The sequence below is a fragment of the Lactuca saligna genome, chromosome 2 (assembly GCF_052625555.1).
Source record: "Lactuca saligna cultivar CGN05327 chromosome 2, ASM5262555v1, whole genome shotgun sequence".
NCBI lineage: Eukaryota > Viridiplantae > Streptophyta > Magnoliopsida > Asterales > Asteraceae > Lactuca > Lactuca saligna.
The window spans coordinates 176,935,386-176,956,560 of record NC_136418.1 but is presented as its reverse complement, the minus strand read 5'-3'; the positions used below and the strand labels follow the sequence as shown (position 1 = coordinate 176,956,560).

General features: G+C 31.8%; 1 protein-coding gene across 1 annotated transcript; it reads right to left on the bottom strand.

Annotated features, from left to right (window-relative positions):
- Positions 1 to 18,988: 18,988 nt before the first annotated feature.
- LOC145029377 (17.8 kDa class I heat shock protein-like) lies at positions 18,989 to 19,723 on the bottom strand. The gene has a single exon (XM_078977929.1). The coding sequence runs from the start codon at positions 19,596 to 19,598 to the stop codon at positions 19,125 to 19,127; it is 474 nt and encodes a 157-aa protein (XP_078834055.1). The 5' UTR covers positions 19,599 to 19,723; the 3' UTR covers positions 18,989 to 19,124.
- Between the last annotated feature and the right edge of the window lie 1,452 nt (positions 19,724 to 21,175).

Genomic DNA, 21,175 nt, shown 5'->3' with positions numbered 1-21,175 from the left:
TGCTTCATTGGACATCGTAGTATCGATCGTAGACACATATCACCTGTTTCGATTGATCAGTCGATGGTTGTAGCTAGCAACCGCAGGTGGGGTTGTCAACCCTATATAGATCTATATATATGTAACTCGCTCCGAAGATTAACGATTATAGCAGTGTGGGGCAGGCTAAGTGATTAAACTCAGCTAATGAATAGTAGCGTCTCACTCAAAAACCATTAACGCAAAGTTTGTGAATAACTCTCACCCTAGCTTAATTATGGATAAGTACCGGGCACAATGAAACTCGTAGTATAGTATTTGTAAAGTCGAGTATGGTTGACGTATTTATAAAAGTATAAATTACTCGCTTTTATAGAGATATGTATTTTAACATAACGATCTTGTATAAGTGTGTAAAGTCTTATGCATGATGGAAGTATTTATAACTTAAATTTGTAGCATGCATATCATATAAGACTTATATATTTGTATCATAAATAATATATAGCACATGTATTCTCCCCCAAAACAAATAAATACAAAAAGAGGGGCCGTAACTCTCACCTTATCGAGTGGTTAAAGAGTAGTTCTGAATGTCGAGATGCGTTGCCGAGAGGTCGTGATTTCCGGGATAAATCCAATTTCCTAGAAATATTTGTTATAAATCAATATTTGGTAGATATTGGGTATTTGAACTAGTATAATGGTTTAGAATTTTTCTAAATGTTTATTATCTCAAAATTCATTTAAATAAAAAAATTTTTTTTCTAAAAATTTAGTTTATTATTTTCCTAAAATATTTAACTCCCAAAAATTTATTTAAATCAAAATACAATTTTTATAATTTAAGATTTAATAACAATCAAATATAAAAATGTATATATATGTAAAAAAAAATGAATTTATGAAATTTCTATTTTAATATTTTCAACTTCTATTGAAAGGATTTTTCAAAATTTGGGTAGATTGTGAATATTTCAAATGTATGTTTAGGACTTAGGACCTAGTTTAAAAACAGTTTTTGGGAGTAAGGGGTTGAATCTAGACAATATCATACTTGGGGGACTGCATGTGGCAAAACCGCATGCATGTTTGTGTATCTGATTGATAAACAGGAGGGAAACCTCCTGTTCGTCTTCTTTGTTTTCGTGATACACCGAGGCACAACCAGAATATATACAGTGGTCCTTGATTTGTTTAACTTAATGAGAACAAAAGACAAATAAATTGGAGGGTGGCGATGACTCACAGAAGTGGAGCAGCAGCAGAAACCGGCGGTGCTGGTGGTGGCCGTGAGTGACGAGAGGTTGACGGAGGTGATAGTTCGGTGCTGTTGGCTTCGTTCTTTTTTCTTTTACCAGTATTTCGATGCAACAATTGTGGAGAAGCTTTTGGGGATCGAAATTAATAGCAATGACAGCTTAGGGATGAAGTTCTTGGGTGGTGGAAGTGGGTGTTTGAAGGTTGCAATGGGTGGTGGGTGATTGCTGGCAGGAGGGTGATTCAGTGGTGGCAGGAGGCTACTCCGGTGGCCTTTTGATGCTTCTTTCTTGCTTATTTTAACAGGGAAGACCAGAAAGGAGGAGGTGATCCATGGTGGTGATGTTGTAACTGTGAGAGAGAGAATTGAGAGGGAAGAAGAAGCTGATGAATTGTGTGATTTTGGAGGCTGCTTATGCATGTATTTATACTAAAAATGCATACTCACATATAAAGAGGCCATACTCCTACACCTATCTCTTGTACTATGTTGGTGAAACTTGTACACAAAGAAGGAGAGGTGGAAGGAGAGCACGTGGGTTATACCAGCTGGAAGAGATCAGGTTTTTGGAGTCCATCACATGTGGGCCCCACATGGAGTTATACCTCTATTTCATGTCCAAAACATGCGAAAACCGGGTGCCTCGGGATTCGTGCATCAAATATTTTTTTCGAAAGGACTTTTAGATAGAGTATAATTCAAGGATTTCAGAACATCAAACAAATTAATTTTTGGAGTTACGGATCTCCGGGAAATTGCGTTTGAAGTTTTGCGTCTTAACGGTTGGCGGTGTCCGTTTTCGCGACTTTCATAAATATTTTCGTAAGAATTATTTTGAGTGTGAAATTAAATAATATTCTATATCCTGAGTCCAAAAACGCTCTCAAAAATCCCATCGGCAAAGCGTAAGTGCCTCAACGGAACGTTTTTGTTTACGCGATTAAAGAATAAAAGTGTTTTACTGTCCGTTTTTCTTAAAGCGGTTATATCTTTTGCATACAAACTCCGTTTTGGACGTTCTTTATATTTTTGGAAATGGGGGAACATGTACTATCATATTTTTGTGTTTATTTTGCTCAAAAATGAAAAAATGTTAAATTTCAATTTTCAGACGCATTAGTCAGCGCTGCAGTTGAGCGGTTTGATTGGGTTACCAGTTTACACGTTTGGGCATAAAAATATCATCAAATATTATATAATAATTGAAATTAACTCATTTATATTTCCTTAGATGCAGTTAAAGCTGAATGAATTAATTACAAATAGATTTGTCGTAGTTTAGTCGTTTGAAGTCTATGCCCTAAATTCCGGGATGTCACATAGGAGCATGGGACAAGTGTAATAATTCAAGTAAGAAGTTGATTACCAGAAACGACAAATAATGAGTAATCGATATGATGATAAATAAAACGTGTTTTGCTTATACTCAAAGGTTTGAGGCCATATGGGATTAGTATTATTTTTGTGTTTCACCTTGCATGTTTTGACTTCCAGAATAATTGAGTTTATTAAGAATAATCGAATTATTCAAACGGGCCACAGTCGTTCATATGTTGGAAGTAGATATGAATGAAGATTGTCGTGAATTGGTGTGTGGATTGTCTATAAGAGTATTAGACATAAGCAAATGTTTGCTGCAACATTCATGAGTGCTTATGAATATGATTTGAGCATTGGATTAAACCCACGCTCACTTGGATCACTATCTCGAGTGATTAGTGAGACGATAACATCTTATATTCTTGAAACCGAGATGTGTGAGTTGTATCTTGCTAATCGGTTGCACATTGATAATATGTAAACGCACTAGTAACTTGGTGTTATAAAACATATTGTTGTGTGTGATTTGGTTAGTGAGTGCAAGCGAGCATTGTATCAAAGTTTATCCGTTCCTTTTATCCAAAGTAGGATAAAAGCAATATCTTTGGGCCCCTCGATGGTTTAGTGATGACAAACGTAAATGCTCGGCCGGGCTAGGGCTAATTTGATTTGTTCAATTAGTCTGTCGTCATAAATCGGAAATCGAGATATAGTACAAAGAGAATGATTAGAAATCATATCTCATACGATATCTAGAATGGAGGAATATACGATCCCTTATCTAAGGACACGCGTATCTGATATGATCAGAGTTGACAGCGGCTTTGGAAAGCTACGATTGCAGATCAGGATCTGAAGTCATACGCAGAATAGTTATTAGACTTATCCAAGTGGGAGACTGTTGGATTAGTGTCTAAGTCCATAACTATTTTGGTATGTACTTGACCCGATGGTGCATGGTCCTTTTGGGTTGCCTTCACCAAAGCAACTTGATTGGAGAAATGAATAAAGAGAGAAAGGATAATATGATTTATTAATATGTTATAGGAATAATATATTAAAGGAGAAATCATATTTGTTTAATTAATATTGGTCAATAATTAATTAAGAATTAGTTTTGTGATCAAATGTAATTAATTAAACTAGAGGGGCTGATTTGTAATTATGTGATAGTTACAAAATAAGGTAAGGATTATCTTATTTATATGGTGGACGAATTTAAGGTTGGAAAGCCTTAGAATTCGAGTATGATAAGGATTCAAGGATTATCTTATTGGTTGCTTAATGGATAATCAACTAGATAAGGATAATGACTGAAACCCTATCTCTACACCTATATAAACACCCCTAGGGTCATGAATTCGTGTATCCCTTCCCAAGAGGTCCTAGATACGAATTCTAACCTCTCACCTCTCTCTTTATACCTTCTCCATTTGCTTATGGTGTTTGTAAGCCATTGGAGGAGTGACACTTGTGACTCTAAGCCTTCCAAAGTCAATACAAGGAGATTTGGGATTGTTATTGCTACATAACAATCAAGGTAACATTATAAACTCATTCTTATGTTAATATGATTATTTGAATGCTAGAATTAGGGTTTATAGTCTTGGATTCAAAGCATGTACAATAGAGAAACCTAGATCCAAGCATTAGGGTTTGTATGAGCACATAGGATGTCTTATGACCAAAACCCATCAGAAGCAAGCAGCATTCGGACAAGGAAAAACGACTTCAAACAATTCCGCTCTCATAGAGAGGAACTGAACTAGCACACCGTGTTAGCTTATACTACCAGGCAAACCCTAGCAGGCTACCCTACCGCTGTCTACACTATACAAGCATGCAATTCACATATAGATGGAACACATAAGGCAGGCACATAAGGCATCATTCCTAGATCCTTAGCCCTATTCTAGCATGCTGTTCTACAAAAGCAGATAAACAAAACATAAAATGGTATGGGTACTTTGGGGAGTACTTACTTGAGCTCGGCCGGTCGCGCACATCACACACACTTTTGTTCTATCTTAAACTCTTTTCTCGTTGTTCGAAATCATTTTCTAAAAAAAGTTCTTTAAATCCCTAGATTTGAGTTCAGACACCCCCGAAGGTGAGTCCGAATCCCTCAAACCCGGGCTCTGATACCAACTTGTAACGACCCAATTTTCACATCAAAATTTTTTTGTTTAAAAACGTTACTTTAGAAAATATCAATAACTAAAACATCATTCGATCATCCATAATATAAACTGAACCATGTCTGAAAACCAAAACATACAACTAATCAGAATATCAGAGTATCAATCCCAGAAAAGCTAGTAAATGCGAAAACCGAAGAGTGTGTGTGTGTGTGACATGCTGCTACCGCGCCGGCTCCTTTCCCCTAGCTGAGGAGGTACCTGAAACCAAAACTGAAACCGTAAGCACAAAGCTTAGTGAGCTCCCCCATAATACCCCATACCATGCAAGCATTTAACAAACAACGTGCAATTAGGAGATACGGGCCACGCCCACACTCGTGAAGATACGGGCCCCGCCCACACTTCGCTTTCTGAGAGATACGGGCCCCACCCACACTCGTGAAGATACGGGCCCCGCCCACACTTCGCTATCTGGGAGATACGGGCCTAGCCCACACTCCATTCTCAGAGAGATACGGGCCTCGCCCACACTCAACCGCCAACTCATATCATACAAGTATCACACAGACAACAAGTGTAAACAATTCTATCATACTGGCATATATCATAATCAACTCAACTAAGAGATACGGGCTCGGCCCACACTCTAATACTAACGTCTCGTCTATACGGGCCGGCCTTGGTGCCTTAGACCCGTTACTACTGGAAGGAAACTCACCTCGAAATAGCTGCTGGTCTGTGTGGGAATTGATCACCTACTACTGCTGCTGCTGCTCCGGAAACTCCCCGGCTGTAATTCCCACAATATACTTAATCATACACTGCTAATTGTCCTTTGGGTAAAAAGACCATTTTTCCCCTGGTCTAGCCCTAAGTCAATTCGAAGTCAACTTTTAGTTGACCTGACTCGCCGAGTGGATCTCCACTCGCCGAGTCCCTATCCAGACAATTGTCCTGGGTCCCTGATTCTACTCGTCGAGTTGGGCTATGACTCGACGAGTTCATCTTCTAAACTGACATTCAACTCCTTCACCCTACTCGCCGAGTTGTATGAACAACTCGTCGAGTTCATCTTCATCCGAAGAACACATATGCTAAGACTCGCCGAGTTGTATGAACAACTCGCCGAGTCTGTTCTTGATCTATGAAGATTGCCTTGGACTCGCCGAGTCCTAACATGGGTGAGTTCAGCTCCCAACTCACCGAGTCACCCCCTGTGACTCACGGCTCAACTCGACACATCATGAAAGGACCAAATCGGTGACTCGCGACCAGACTCGCCGAGTCACCTATACGACTCGCCGAGTCGCCGCCATGCATCCACCAAATACACCGATTTGCTCGATTTCAGTCCATGCCATTCATAGATCTGGACTTCTAGGACACAAATCACACGTAAAGTTTCCAACTTTACGTGTGGATATTCACCAATATGGATTTTAGGGCTCAAAATGCCTTAAAAGGGTAGATCTAGGGCTAACAAGCAACATGGGGCCATAAAGCTAACAGATCTGAGCTCCTGGATCTCAATCTTGCCTAGATCCAGAGGCCAAACGTCTTAATACGACATATAAGGCACATACGAGCTTGGGGACTTGACCAAGAAAGACCCAAATGAAAGTTTTAAGCATAGAATCATGGGGAAAACGGGTTATACCTCAAAGGAACTGCTGGAAGAACACAATAGTTGCTTGGTTGGCTTTCCTTATTCTGGATCTACTTCTTTCCTCCTTCAAAACCTTCAAAAACACCCACAAAAGTCTCAAACTCTCAAGGAATGGCTTAGGACGAGGTATACAGGGCTCTAAGGGTGAATGGGGGCTGGCTTGGGGCAGTTAAGTCGTTTAAATAGGGTGCAAACCCCTGAAACTTAGGGTTTCATCCAACAGCGGCGACTCGCCGAGTCTAGGATACGGACTCGCCGAGTCGCCAACTTAAAACGTGACTTGGATCGCGTCTCTACTCGGCGAGTCGGACCTATGACTCGCCGAGTCCAAGGCTAAAATGGGAAATGTTCGAATAAGATTTACATACCAGAAACCAGGTGCTACAAGGGAAGTAAATATTAGGTTGTGGTTTTTACTGATGAACTCCATCAAACCATTTTCAATTTCTTGGTCTTTTCTAACCTGTAATTTCCGCAAGGAGAAACTTTTTTTTTTTGTTTTCAATAACTCGTATTTTATGAGTCATGTATTATCAAATTCTTATCCATGCTATTTTTTCAAGCAACACAAATTGAATGCGTTGTGTATATTGTTATAAATAGGGGATATACAGATAGTTTAGATTATCTGAAAGTCGTGATTTGCTATAAAATTGAAGTACTTCGATGGTACAATTCGAACACTTAATTTATTAGATTTAATATGTTGTTGTATATAAACCATTATCAGTTTAAAGCCACAACTTTTGAACAGTTTGGACAAAATACTTAAATTGTTAACTTAAATATAACATTACAATGTCAACTTAAATATAAATTTCAGTTCCACTTAAAAAACCAAATAATATTTCGTAGATAGTTAAAAGTGATAAGTTGTAGTGATGCAAAAACTAAATTATAATCTCAATTTAAGTTAAATATTTCCTAAATGTATTTTTATAATCGTTAAAAGTTTTCAAATAAGTAACTTAAAATAATTTACAATAACAATAGTTAAAAATAACTCTATATAAATGATTATATTATTACGTTTAGAATAAAAAAAAATATTTGATGTTTTAAATAATTATAATGATAGGAATTAAAACATTAAGCAAATAAATTTTAAAAAATTAATTAACAATAACAACAAATATAAATAACATTAAACCATATATTATATTTAGTTTTATTCATGTGTAACTCGCGCGTAGAAGTAATTCAAACGATTGAGATTATATAGTTATAATAGATGTATATATTATTATATAATTCAATATAATCAATATATTATATCAATTTAGTTTACAAATTATTATATCAAATTTAACACCAAATTTATTGTTATATTTAAAAAAAACATATATTTATAAAGACTTCAGCTATTTAGGTGTTTTTGCGCAACGCGTGGGCATTCGCCTAGTCATACATACTTATAAAGCTAGCATTTTTTCTTGAATCTCATTCATTTGAAACCCCTCATATATTTTTTCCTTTCACCACATTCATTTGAAACTACCATGACTTTTCAATTTCTTTCTAATAATAATTATAATTTGGTTAATTGGGTTAAATCATTATCAAACCTAAAGTGTAATCATATATAAACTAAATTTCAATATTAAAATAATATCTTTACTTCTACTAATAAAGTTATGTTTTTTAACTTATAACATATTATACTTAATTTATTATTTTTAATATATTGTTGGATGTAAACCATTATCATTTTAAAGATACAGTTTTGGAATAATTTGTATAAAATACTTAAATTATTAATTTAAATATAACATTACAGGGTCAACTTAAATATAAATTTTAGTTTAACTTATACAATGAAAATAATATTTTGTAAATAGTTAAAAGTGGTAAATTGTAGTGTCTTTCTTATAATGATTATAAGTTGGTTAGTAAGGTTAAATAAATATCAAATCTAAAGTGTAATCATAATAAACTAAATTTTAATTTTAAAATAATATCTTTACTTCTACTTATAAAGTTATGTCTTTAAATTTTAACATATTATAGTTAATTTATTAGATTTAATATGTTGTTATATGTAAACCATTATCAGTTTAAAGCTACAACTTTTGAACAGTTTGGACAAAATACTTAAATTGCGAACTTAAATATAATATTACAATGTCAACTTAAATATAAATTTCAGTTCCACTTAAAAAACTAAATAATATTTTGTAAATAGTTAAAAGTGATAAATTGTAGTGATAAATTCAAAAACTAAATTATAATCTCAATTTAATTAAAATATTTCCTAAATATATTTTTATAATCGTTAAAAGTTTTCAAACAAGTAGCTAAAATAACTTAAAATAACAGTAGTTAAAAAAATAACTCTATATAAATGATTATATTGTTACCTTTAAAATAAAAAATAAAAAAGTTTGATGTTTTAAATAAGTATATTAATAGAAATTAAAACATTAATCAAATAAACTTTAAAAAATTAGTTAGCAATTACAACAACTATAAACAACATTAAACCATATATTATATTTAATTTTATTCATGTGTAACTCACAGGTAGAACTCATGAACTCATTCAAACGATTGAGATTATGAAGTTGTAATACATGTTTATATTATCATATAATTCAAAATAATAAATATATTATATCAATTTAGTATAATAATTATTATATCAAATTTAACAACAACGTTATTGTTATATTTAAAAAAAGATATATTTGTTAAAACTTCAACTATATATGTGTTTCTACGTATTACAATGTCAACCTAAATATAAATTTCACTTCCACTTAAAAAAGAAAAGAATATTTTCTAAATAAGTAAAAGTGATACATTATAGTGATAAATGCAAAAACTAAATTATAATATCAATTTAACTAAAATATTTCCTAAATGTTTTTTATAATCGTTAAAAGTTTCCAAAAAAAGTAGCTTAAAATAACTTACAATAACAATAGTTAAAAATAATTGTATAAAAATGATTATATTGTTACCTTTAAAATTAAAAAACAATGTTTGATGTTTTAAATAATTATAATGATAGAAATTAAAACATTAAGCAAATAAATTTAAAAAAATTAATTAACAATAACAACAACTATAAATAACATTAAACTGTATATTAAGTTTAATTTTATCCATATGTAACTCGCAGGTAGAAGTTATTCAAACGATTGAGATTAAGAACTTATAATAGATGTATATATTATTATATAATTCAAAATAATCAATATATTATATCAATTTAGTGTAAAAATTATTGTATCAAATTTAACAACAACGTTACCGTTATATTTAAAAGAAACATATATTTGTAAATACTTCAACTATATATGTGTTTTTGCGCAACGTGCAGGCATTCGCCAAGTCTTATATACTTATAAACCTTGCATTTTCCCTTGATTGTCATGCATTTGAAACCCCCAACAATAATTTGCTAAAACCTCATGCATTTGAAATCCCTAAACCTTTTCACCTTCTTAATAATTAATCACACATAATCAATGCTAATTCATATGAGATAATAATTTTGTTAAAACATCATGCATTTGTATGGTATTAGAACATGTTTGAGTTTTTGGGTTTTAGACTTTAGTAAATGGGTAATCCGTTTGATACGTTGTATTTGAAGCTATCTTATTCGAATTACCCAAAACAAGAGATAAATTAATAATATATGTTCATGCATGTGTTGTACAAGCCCAAATCAAAATACAGTATATCATGATCATACAATTAAGTGTCTTTTATTCCATTTTTGGCTTTATAACAAAAGTTCGTTTACGTGGCGAAGAAAGTAAACTTGAAGATGAATATTTAGGTTGGATGTTTATATAAGATTTGTTTTAAATATATAATATAGATATAAATACACAAATGTGTATCAAATACAACCCATCACAAATTTAATGTTGTAAACTACAATAAAACTGAAAGTGGTTTTCCAAATATAATGTTTATACTGTAATATAATATATTAGAAGAATACCATATAGTAGACGAATCCCACATGTTGTGCAGAATATATTATAATTATATTTCATTTAAAATTTGTTAGGGTCATTTGGTTATTACATTGTTGTATTAGGCACTATAGTCAAATATATTTTGAATGACTCTTACAAAAATGATGTCTGTAATTTAAATATAACGTAATATCTTATGATGTTTATTGAATGATATTATCTTCGATTGAATAATTTTTAATTGCAATCAACTTTATTATAGTTAAAAATTTTGGCTCTGTTTTTTCTTTTCATTAGTTATAGAATATGATTTTTTATATTAACTTAAAATATGTCACTATCTTAAAATAGATTGAGAATTAGATTTTTTATATTTACCTAAAGTACGAAACCATTTTCTATTCAATAGTAAAACTAACAAAACTCGTTAAATATGTATTTTTATGAGGTTCAACATAAATAGACGACCACAAATGAGAATCCATATCTAATCAATCATCAAAAAATATACATGCTATTTAATCGCACACAAGTTTTATGTATGGCTTATTCACAATACATTAAACCATATATAACCATATTAAACTACATAATTATCCCACTGCGCAACGCGCGGACATTCGCCTAGTATACTTATAAGTGAGACATTTTCTCTTGCACCATATACATTTGAAACCTTCAAAACTTTTCATTTTCCACATAGTTAATGACAACCATTCAAAAGTTTTGTAATTTATATATATATATATATATATATATATATATATATATATATATATATATATATATATATATATATATATATAATGATATTTTATTAAACAAATTGATTAAATCATGTTCATTTTTAACTTATATATACTTAATGGTATTTTATGGCCATCACTCTAAATGATTCCTCATAATATATTTACCTATAAGTATTCATAATTTCATTTCCATGCAGAGAATGCCAATGGATGTATTGCCACTAAATTTTTTTTATTCTTTTGTTACGAGGTTTGTTATTGATTTAATACATGTAATCTTTTTATTCTTATTATTAATATTTTTCTCACTTTTGATGAAGTTTTTGTATTCTATTTGTGTGTTTTCATGGGTTGTTTCTCACATCTCTAGTAAAACCAAAATCTAGAGTGATAATACATCTCAGCCATATATTCATGTACCTACAAGATTTTTTTTTCCAAATAATAATTAGTATTCTAATTATTAATTCTTCCGATTAAGTAGAATGACAAGATTGCTCCTTCTTAGAGCATTTTTTATTAACCATGTGTGCTTAATTTTTTCACCTGAATAAATACGTTATTGGTTTAAAATGTTGTGATTATTTATATAATTACTTTTAATTAGAAAAAGTTATATTATTATGTTTAATTAATTCTTTAAAACACATGACTAGGGTGGTTGAATATTTTTACTTAAATAAGTATTTACGTACGTTTCACTCTATATAGTATATCTCTATATTAATATATGGTATATGAAATATTCACATGACTTGATGTATACAAGTGCAAAGCTTGACCAATGTATAGAACATAAAATGATGTAATAGTACCAACAAGTTTGAAGAAAGTAAATGTTATCTGGAAGACCGTGAAAAGGAACTATGACCACATGAAGCTTAGTGTAATCAACTGATATGATGATTTGGTTTTTATAGTAATTTGCTTAACTCCCTTTCTTTATCTAAATTGTTGCTACATAGATTGATATGATGAAAACGATATTCACACTTATGTTTCCTAAGTTTCTATGATATACCTAATTGATTGTATTTTCATCTTACATACCTACTCAGATGGGTGGTAATAGTGGTAAACCAAGATTGGTATGCTAAATACATAAAGATAGTGCTTTTTTAGGTGTCCTAAAAGTTGTAGTTGGGTTTTTCCTGTTGAAGCTAAAAACACATTGTAGGGCGAAGCCTGGGATCACCACCTAGTTAATGATAAATACTAAATATTAACAAATATCAATAATCATGGTAATAGCATATAAGGTGGTATAAAACAAAAAAATGTGTTAAAAGGGCTAAATGTAAAAGATAAATGTTTATAGACCAATGTGGAATACAAAAGTTAGGCTTAACCCAAAAATGTGTTATCGCCGATCATAAGGAATTAACTGGAATGGAAAAATATTTAAGAACATAACATGGATGGAAATTTTCCGACTAACCCAAACAATGATCAAAGTTACTTAGAATATTTCATATTTTACTCTTTTGGTTTTGTGAAGTGGTCAAATGTCACACCCCCCAAACTGGAGCGGCGGAAACGCCCGGGGGCGGATGACGTCATTGTTTAGTATCATAACAGTTGAATATAAATGAAACATAGAAACCCAAACATCATACATTAAGAATATTAACAAACATAGTTTACATACTATGTTTGTTCAAAAGTTTCACAACCATGGCTGAAAAGTAAAATCCCATAATGCAGCAACTCCTGTTCTCAAAGATTTAGATACTTGATTACTGGTTTCCTAAGAATACAAGTGATTTTGAAAAGCGTCAACAATAATGTTGGTGAGTTCATAAACATTTTTATATGAAAAATGGTTTGTAACTGCTCTGTTTAAAATAGTTTTGTATGCTTCCAGAAAATCAGATATTTTCTATAAATTAGGCTGTTAGTCTAATAACCAAGACTAAAAATGTATGAATGTCTTTTGTATCTGTATCCTTGTGAAATGAATAAGTATGTATGTTTCTAGAAAATCTAATATTTTCTTATGTATTGTGACATCCCCAAATTTCTCAGTCATAAAAGATTGATTTAGTTTATGCTTTTAAAATAAAATCAGAGTAATTTTCCAACAGATGTTGCGGAATTTATTCCCAAAACCAAATATAAAAAAATTATATCATAGTATTTCTTTAGGAAATATATTTTCATTATATAACAAAACCTCGGGATGTCATGTTCCGATACTGACCAAAAGCATAAACAGTACATTATAAGCCTTACAACAATTATTTACAACTATTTGACTATAATCCAAAAATCCCTCGTCATCATCCGACTATGCTTGGGGTCCACTACCTGTAATATAAAAAGCTGAGTGGGTCAGGCTTGGGAGCCTGGTGAGCATATAAGGTTTTCAACCCAAAAATAATAAATTTATTAATTTTCATCAACTAACAATAAATTTATTAATTTCATCAAACAACAATAACCCTGATTACCTATTCTCGTTATCCTCACTTTATGTCTTTAAACACCTTTCATAAGGGATGTAGTCTAAGTATTTTCATCGTGGTGACAACACTGCTTTAGGGGATTCCTTAGCAATTTATGTCAAATAAGGCAAGCATGTGGGGGATGGAGTATACCATTGAACACTAAGTTCACAAACACCTATAGGTTGCGAGCTTGCTAGCGTTCCGCTGGACTATCTCGAAAGGTTCGTGGTCGTTATCTATATTCCGCTAGATGACTGAAACAATAACAATATCGAGGCCTCTTATCATTTTAGCACACATCAAGTATTTCATCTATCCATGTTTTACCCAACATATTTGTAGATAAAAAAAATACATATACAATTTAAAACTTGTATAAAATATTATTCAACACCCATCTCAAATAATCAAAAAATATAATTACACATAGCACATATTTTATAGAAAATACTTCATATCTATGTGTAAAATAAAAGTGACTATACACTCACCTTAGTAGCATGACTGGATAGAATTAAACTAGACACTGTCAGCAATTAGCGATCGTCGGCTCGGGAAAATAGCTCAAATTCAGCAATACGGGAGAGAGGTTGCAGTTTTGTGTAAATCGAAACAAGAGGGTTGGCCCTCTATTTATAGTTCGAAAATTTGACCCTCATGCCGTGAGCCATATAAGCTCACGTTGTGAGTTTACCTGGATCAACTTGTAGGCTTGTCACATGTGTTCTAGGCTTGAGAGGTGTCGATCAACTGCCTCACGTCGTGAACCAAATTCATAACTTCTTTCGCACACAAGCTACATTTTTTATGTTCTTTATATCCACGTGTAGGTGAAATTAATCTTTACAACTTTCGTTTAGATTCCGTTAGCTAATTTTGACTTTATTTTTAAAGTTATATTTTTAACAGGCCAGGATAGGAAAAGTCCGTTAAAAATTCATAACTTCTTCATCCGACGTCCGTTTTCATCTGACTTTTTACCGTTTAACTACTATCAACAAGATCTTTGATTCTCGTTTAAGTTGTTTCGGCTAACAATCACTCAATCTAAAATTCAAGTTTCGGGTTGCATACTGATATGTCAAATCTTAGAAAATTCACAACTTCCTCATACGAAGTCAGATTTTGACATTCTTTTTATGCACGCTCTCGTTTTAACGTATACTTCGACTTTCATTTAGATTGCTAAGGCTAAAAATCAATTTATCATAAATTTACTTTTTACGTCACACAACATCGTCTTGGTTCTATCGCGAAACTTCGACAGGTTATGACTTCTTCATTATAGCTCAGATTTCGGTATTCTTTATATCTTCGGAATCCTTGTTTCAACCACTACAACTTCCATCATAGATATCGACTTTATCTAATATTTATTTATGACGCTTATTTTTATCATTAACTCATTAAATTATAATAATTAAGCATAAAAAACATAATAATCAAATAATACATCTTTATTATTTCAAAACAAGTTACAAAGGTTGTCTTAAACTGTTACATCATCATTAGTGCCTAGTCTAGAAACACGGGAGTTACATGTATGAATTGTAGTCTTAAACCCTAAGACTAGAAATGTAAGCAATAGTGCACTGAAAGGTAGTATATAGTTATATATTTTAATAAAACTAATGAAGTGTGAGCTTCCCGTAAACCAAGATAGTATTGTTAATCCCTATGTAAGTTATTATAACCATGCTTAATGTGACTATTATGCATGTACAACGTTCTTCAGGCGTCAGAATTGGTAGATATTTTTCACCCAAGACTGACCCGTCTAACTGTAGCGAACAACTTAGGTGTGGGGTTGTCAATCTCATATAGTTCTATACACAATTATCTCGCTCTCCCTCCAGGAGACTCTGGTTATAATGCAGTACTTAAAATGTACGCTAGGTAGGTACGGTGAAGAGAATGTCTAACTAGAGCATTAACAGATTTATGTGAACTACGACTCCCTTTGTTTTGTTTAACGGAATATTTATACCATTTAAACGTCATAAAAGTATGGTTTTGTAAATCCCAAACTATACCTATTATAGTTTGCCTTGTATGTTTTTGTGTAGACTATTTATATAAATATTATATAAATATCCAGTTGTAATATTGTTTAGTGTTTATATATATATATATATATATATATATATATATATATATATATATATATATATATATATATATATTAAAACATAATATACTTGAGTTTTAACCCACCAAAACAATGATGAATAAAAATATAACCATTTCTATTAGAAAAACTATTTTTAGTAAAATTATCAAAAATTTGTAGTTTGTACAACTCATAATTTTAAGTTGATATTTGTTACACAAAATAAGTTATGTTTGTGTTATTTTTGCATGTCAACTTCATATGAAACAAAATTTGTGTAAAAAGAATGGTGATATCTATATTCTTATACAAATATAACATCATATTCAAATAATAAGCATGATGCATGCAAATATCCAAAAGATAAACATATTTTGACTTGCATTGAAGTTGGTACAGCACATGTTTTCGGGTTAACATATTTAACACAAAATAAGTTATATTTTGTTATCTGTGCAAATAAGACTCTATATGTCACGAAAAATTTTGTGTGAGGAGTGGTGATGTTTACATTTTTATGCAAATATTATACCATATTCAAGTAATAAGGATGAGACATGCAACTATCCAAAAGACAAACATATTTTATAGTTATTCGGTAGACATTTAGGTGCCATATGTGGAGGTTTGATGTGTATTTGCATGCATGGTTTGGATATTTGGTGGGTAAAGTGATGTAAAGTTTTGAGGTGGCACTCCTAAGGTTAAAGTTTTGGGTCTTGTACCCAAACGAAAACCAAGCAGTTGTCGGCTTTAGGGTGGCCGAAAACACCCTCCCTTTGCATAAGGTTCTCGGTTTTAAGGTCTCCATTAGAAGGGTTTTCGGTCAAGGGGTTTTCTTGGCCGAAAACCTTAAAGTAAGGCCCATTTTTTATTTATGTATTACGGATTTGATCTATCTTGGTCTTCTATTTGTTTATTATGAATTTGCACATATATGAACTCATATAACATTGTTATTTTTGAATTACAAGTACCAAGTGGCAATGAGGTTACATTATGTATTCATTTATTCATGGTTACAATCTAAACTTTTCTTGACTCTAAATTTACTAGTTATCACATCAAACTAGTGTTGCCATGCTCCGGTTAATGATTTCTTAAGTTTTAAGCCTAATCAAAATCTTGATATTAATGTGCATTATATCATTTCGTACATTAAAGCTCATGCCACTTATATATAATATCATTTTCTAATTATTAAAAAAAATTGTGTTCATTACATATGTGTACAAAGAACCAGATGAACAAGGTAGAAACTGATTGGCAACATTTGTGCCCCTTCCTGGATCTCCTTGTCGTTTCTTCTTCATGATCACCAAATCGATGTCATTTTCCTTATGAATGTTATCAATATCGTTGTTGAAAATTGTCTTGCATACTTTCAACCATAATTGCAATCTTGATCTTAAGATCTTATGTTTATAAGATTTCACAAGCAAAAAACAATCTCGATCACACAATGAACTTTCTAAAGTAAGGTCTATAGGCGGATCTTAGGTTCTCGACTTGGATGTTAAGATTTAAATACGATATGATCCCACTTATTTAGTCTTTTTAGATAGTCAATCCTCAAATATCCACCCGTTCAACTTAAAATCAAGCATTAGAGATCGGAAGAAGTCTAATAGAGACCACAATCACTTCATCTATCCAACTCAAGTTACGTAGAATATCATGATACTCATGTCGGTAAGATCTCCCGATCCAAATTCAATACCGAAATCTCATGGTAGAGACAACCCATCGCACCACCATCAAATGTTCCCCTCTTTCTTTCTCTACCCAATGACTCTTTATCTCTTGGTAGAGTTAATCCATCGTACCACCATCAAATGTTGAAGAACAAATCTAGAGGAAGAGATAGGGAGATGAAAAATCAGAGCTTCACTCTAGGAGGAAGGGGTGGGGTGGTTTATTATTATTATTATTTTAATAATTTTAATAATTAATTTTATTTTAGAAAAATAATTTTAAAAATGACAAAAAACAAACATTTTATATAGGACACATATAATTCGTATAAAGTTTAAAAACCACAAAGATTATTCGTGTAAATGTAGAAACCACATAGATCATTAGTATAAAATTTTAATATGAACCGAAGTTGTAATCTTCGGTAAACCACATAAACCATTAATATAATTGTATCTAAATGTTATATAAAATCTTTAATCATTTTATACAACAATCTTTAAAACTGATATTTATTATAAAATAATTTTAAGAAATCAATATTCAGCCAAATAGATATCTAAAACCAGAAGCAGAATGATATCTTGTTTTCTTATTCTAGTTCCAACATTTAAAAAAATTGTCGTTTCTAATTCCAAACACACATATTTTGATCATCACCTTAAACTATGTGTGGTAAATTGGACAAGCATATTGTGTTTTTATCTGATACAACAGGATATGACAGTGTTTTATGTAACACGAACACAACACATTTTGATGTCGTGTATTTTTAACTAACACGAAAACAAATCAATTAAAAAACGAGAAACATGACAAGACACGAAAAGATAACATATAATTTATTTCATTAATACCTAATCATACATAACACAACAAACAAATATTAAATTATGTCAATTTCATATCGAATTTTGAAAATGAACACGACATCGTGTTTTTTACATTCGACACGAATACAATACGAACATAAATTTAAATTACAATTACGTCCCAATTTTGTTTCGTATCTTATAGAGTTATCTATAGAAAAGTCTTAATTTTTTTTCAAAATTTTTAATAAAATCCTAAAAGAATTTTGAATAGAAAAGTCCCAATATTTTGAAAAAAACATATAATTTATTATTTGCTGTTAAAAAAAATAAAAAAAAATAAATAAAAATAATAATAATAATAAAAACTTTTTAGTTTATTTAGACAAAATATCAAAATATTTGGATTTTTCTATAAAAAAAAACTTTTAAAATTATTTTGGACTTTTGTTAACCCTATCTTACATTTTTTTCTATGTCACCCACCTAATATAGTAAATACAAACATCATTTCACAAGTGAATCTCATCAATGGAAATTATTAATTTAAGTTTTTATTCCTTGATGAGGCCAGTTGTAACAACTAATGTTCTGCTGTAAACATAAGAGTTTGTTTGTCATGAAATTACTGTAATCTAACCTTTATAATCACAAGAGCTAAGTGTCAAAATTGAAACATAGGTCAAATAGGTTACCCTATATTTTCTATACTCCTGCCAAGTCACCAAAAGTCAAATGATTAGAATGATTTATCAACACAAATGCTTTAAAAAGAACTACCCAATAATTACACAATCACACAAATCATCTAATTCTAAACGACGGATATTATAGAAGAGTAAGAAGACCATATATAAACAAATTAGAGCAAACAAGTCAATACAACATTATCGTATAGAAATCAGATTACATCATCTTAAATGAGGACAACAATTCAACAACACAATTTCTTAACTTATGCAATTATTAAACATACTTAATACTCATAATATATTAGCAGCTCTGTAAATCCTTAACCACTAATGTCAATGGATTTCACTTCCGGCTTCTTCTCTTCCGCCTTGGGCACGGTCACTGTCAGCACGCCGTTCTCCATGCTAGCTTTCACCTCTTCAAGTTTTGCACTTTCCGGCAGCCTGAACCTCCTCAAGAACTTCCCGGAGCTCCTCTCAACCCTATGCCACTTGTCGTTCTTCTCCTCATGTTCCCTGCTCCTCTCTCCGCTTATCTGCAACACCCTTCCTTCTTCAACCTCCACCTTCACCTCCTCTTTCTTCAGCCCAGGCAAGTCCGCTTTGAAAATGTGGGCCTCCGGCGTCTCCTTCCAGTCGATTCTGGCGTTGGCGATTGCGGCTGTTTCACGTGATGATTCGGGAAGGTTGCTGAGAGCACTGGAAAGTCCCTGGAAAGGGTCCCAGATGTCGAGGGAGAAGGGATCGAATATGTTGCTCCTCCTGCCTGTAAAGAAGCTTGGAATGATCGACATGGCTGAAGCTTTTGACGATTGATCTAATATTGTGACACTATGATATCGAAAGTTCTCTTTCTTGTATCTTGATGTAAGGAGGTCGACCGGTGATTATTATTTATAGGAGGGAAAAAGCCGAAAAGGTGATCGAGTGGGACAGGAATTTCTAGGCTCATCTTGAAGCTTGTGGAGACTCCGACGTCTCAAACTCTCTAGAACTTCAAAGTGAAACATGGAGATGGGCCTCTTTGACTGGCCAAATGGATCGACAGGAATTTATATTAGGCCCATATGTAGTGGCATTTTATGATTTTACCTGGCTATTTGATTTATCTTCGAAATGAATCTAATATTAAGATTATTAATTCCATTTATTTTTTAAACCAATTAACCGTCTTTTACAATAATCACTTATATAGTTATACTAGGTTAAAACCCGTGGAACCCACGGGTGCTGTTTTTGAATTGAATTTAAAAATTAATTATTTAATAAAATATTATATCAATAATTCTGATAACTTATAAATTGTAATATTGAATATTTAAATAATTTTTTTTATTGGTAATTATTTAATTACTAACTAAATGGGAAGTATTTAATTAGGAATGAAGATTTTTGAAAACTATTTTTTTTTATTCATCATTCTAATTGGACGTATGCAGATGATACAATACCAATGTGTGTAATGAAATTAACATAAAATACAACAATACGTAATTATAAAAAAATACAGTAATATGATGGATTAAGTGTGATTTCCTAAAATTGAATAAAACGACGTTACAAAAAAGTTGGCTACAAATTTCGAAAAACTTCCTTATAAACAACATTGGAAGTTTTATTTGTGATTTTGGAATTGGGGCGAATAATCGAACCATTTGGAGTTGCGAATTTGATTTTGAAAAGCCAATCAGTTGGGTTCGCATATAAAACAGATAAGTTTTGATTTTGGATTAGCAATTGGGTTAATTGGTTTATTGATTGAGGGACGATTCGTGAAGAAAAATGCGAAGTCAAGAAGGACTGTGAAATGTGATTTGTTCAATATTGGAGTCAAATGCAGTTCACGTGTAAAAGCAAAAATGTTCGCATTTGGTAATACAAATCAAAATTGGGTTTCGCATATGAGGTTGTATGGATTGGGGTTAAAGATGCGAAGGTGATTATGATTAATATTCATTTCGTATTTGGTGAGACAAACAACTCAAATGCCAATGAACTAAAAAAAAATGACTGGAACATGCGAAGAAAGAGGGTGAATGAAGAATGTGAATTTTACAGTAGAATGCGAATTGGGGAAGAAAGCTAAGAATTTCGCATTTTTATTATACAAATTGATTGATTGATTGATTTGTCTTAATTGTTAATTGCGATATATGAAATACTTATCAAGTTAGGGGCAATATGGTCATTTTGAAGTAAAAGAAGCCTTGGTTATTAAATGAATCATACGAAGGATCTGTTATTTGATTTTGGAATTGGGGCGAATAATCGAACGATTTGGAGTTGCGAATTTGATTTTGAAAAGCCAATCAGTTGGGTTCGCATATGAAAACAGATAAGTTTTGATTTTGGATTAGCAATTGGGTTAATT